This window comes from Tupaia chinensis, unplaced genomic scaffold, assembly GCF_000334495.1.
Source record: "Tupaia chinensis unplaced genomic scaffold, TupChi_1.0 Scaffold000403_1, whole genome shotgun sequence".
NCBI lineage: Eukaryota > Metazoa > Chordata > Mammalia > Scandentia > Tupaiidae > Tupaia > Tupaia belangeri.
The window spans coordinates 673,002-674,216 of NW_006159905.1; the positions used below are offsets into that span (position 1 = coordinate 673,002).

A 1,215-nucleotide genomic window follows, 5' to 3' on the forward strand; every position below is an offset into this window, starting at 1 on the left:
TTCTAAGAAAATGAGTCTTAATTCCTTGGTAGAAGGAATTGTCAAGAAGACAATCCTTCCTGGGCACTCAGGAAACAAAATGCACTTGGCAAACCCCAAGAGAACGCTAACACTCCCCTTAGAACGTTTTGCAATATTTCTGTTTCAGGTGGTTTGTGGGTTTGGATTATTCATGTAAGAGCAAGCGTGCATGAGTGCATGTTGTGAACATGTGTGTGTGTGTGCATGTGCGTGCACAAGTGCGTGTGCAGAGGGTGGAGCTGGGAGCCGCACGCTGAGCCTGCTCGGAGACCCACTGACGATAGCTGTGCGGGCGACAGGGAAAGGGCAAAGGCTTGTCCCCAGGTCGCCAGTCCTGACCGTGTTTTCCTACACCGGCCATCCCCTTTGCCACTCCCGTTTGCACTCTGGGCAGCAAATGAAGCCGCTGCTGAGCCAGCTCTCGTTTTCGGGAAGTCAGGTGACCTTTCCCCTCCGCCTGCTCCCAGCCTGTCCCTGCCCCTGAAGTGGACAGCATGGACCCACTGATGGCTCTCCTGTGCCTGCTGTCCCTGTACTCAGGTAGGAGGCGGCTGGGAGGCTTGGGGTCCGGCGGACAAGGCTGGGGCTCCCCGGCTGCGCTCCCACGTGGGGCACGGTCGGGCTTCGAGGTGAAATGCACACTCTTGCTTCCCTTCTCTCCTCCGCGCCTCTCTTCTCTTCCCCCACGCCTGCAGGACCGGCCAGCACCACTCCCTCCTGCCCTCAGAACGTCAATATCTCCGGTGGCACGTTCACGCTCAGCCACGGCTGGGCCCCGGGCAGTCTCCTCGTCTACTCCTGCCCCCAGGGCTTCTACCCGGTCCCGGTGTCGCGGCTGTGCAAGAGCAACGGGCAGTGGCAGACCAAGGGGTCCACCCGACTGGTCCGGGCAGTCTGCAGACGTGAGGCTCCCGGCCCTCGCTCAGGGCGCTCAGCCAGGGGCCAACAGAGCTCCTGTTTGCAGACAGCTTTGTCCGTAGGAAGGAATGGGGGCGGTCTGAATGGAGGACAAGGGGTGCTAAGGCCAGGGGTCACCTTCTGCAGGCCCTTGACTGCACCGCAGTGGCCGTGCAATGTGGACGCTGCGTGGTCCTCGAGTCTCCTGGACATCTGAGGGTCCCCGGAGGAGGGGCTGGGGGTGGGGCTGGGGCTGGGGGGGCTGGGTGGAATCGCCCATATTCAAGGTCCCCCAAA

The 1,215-nt window shown here is 61.0% G+C and overlaps 1 protein-coding gene across 1 annotated transcript in view; it reads left to right on the forward strand.

Moving 5' to 3' along the window:
* The first annotated feature begins 364 nt into the window (after positions 1–364).
* The window catches only part of C2 (complement C2), a 24,285-nt gene continuing 23,434 nt past the window's right edge, over positions 365–1,215 (forward strand). Inside the window, exons 1-2 of the mRNA XM_006154300.3 lie at positions 365–561; positions 717–923. Coding sequence (XP_006154362.1) covers positions 516–561; positions 717–923 — 253 coding nt within the window. The 5' untranslated portion in view covers positions 365–515. The remainder of the gene's footprint in view (positions 562–716; positions 924–1,215) is intronic.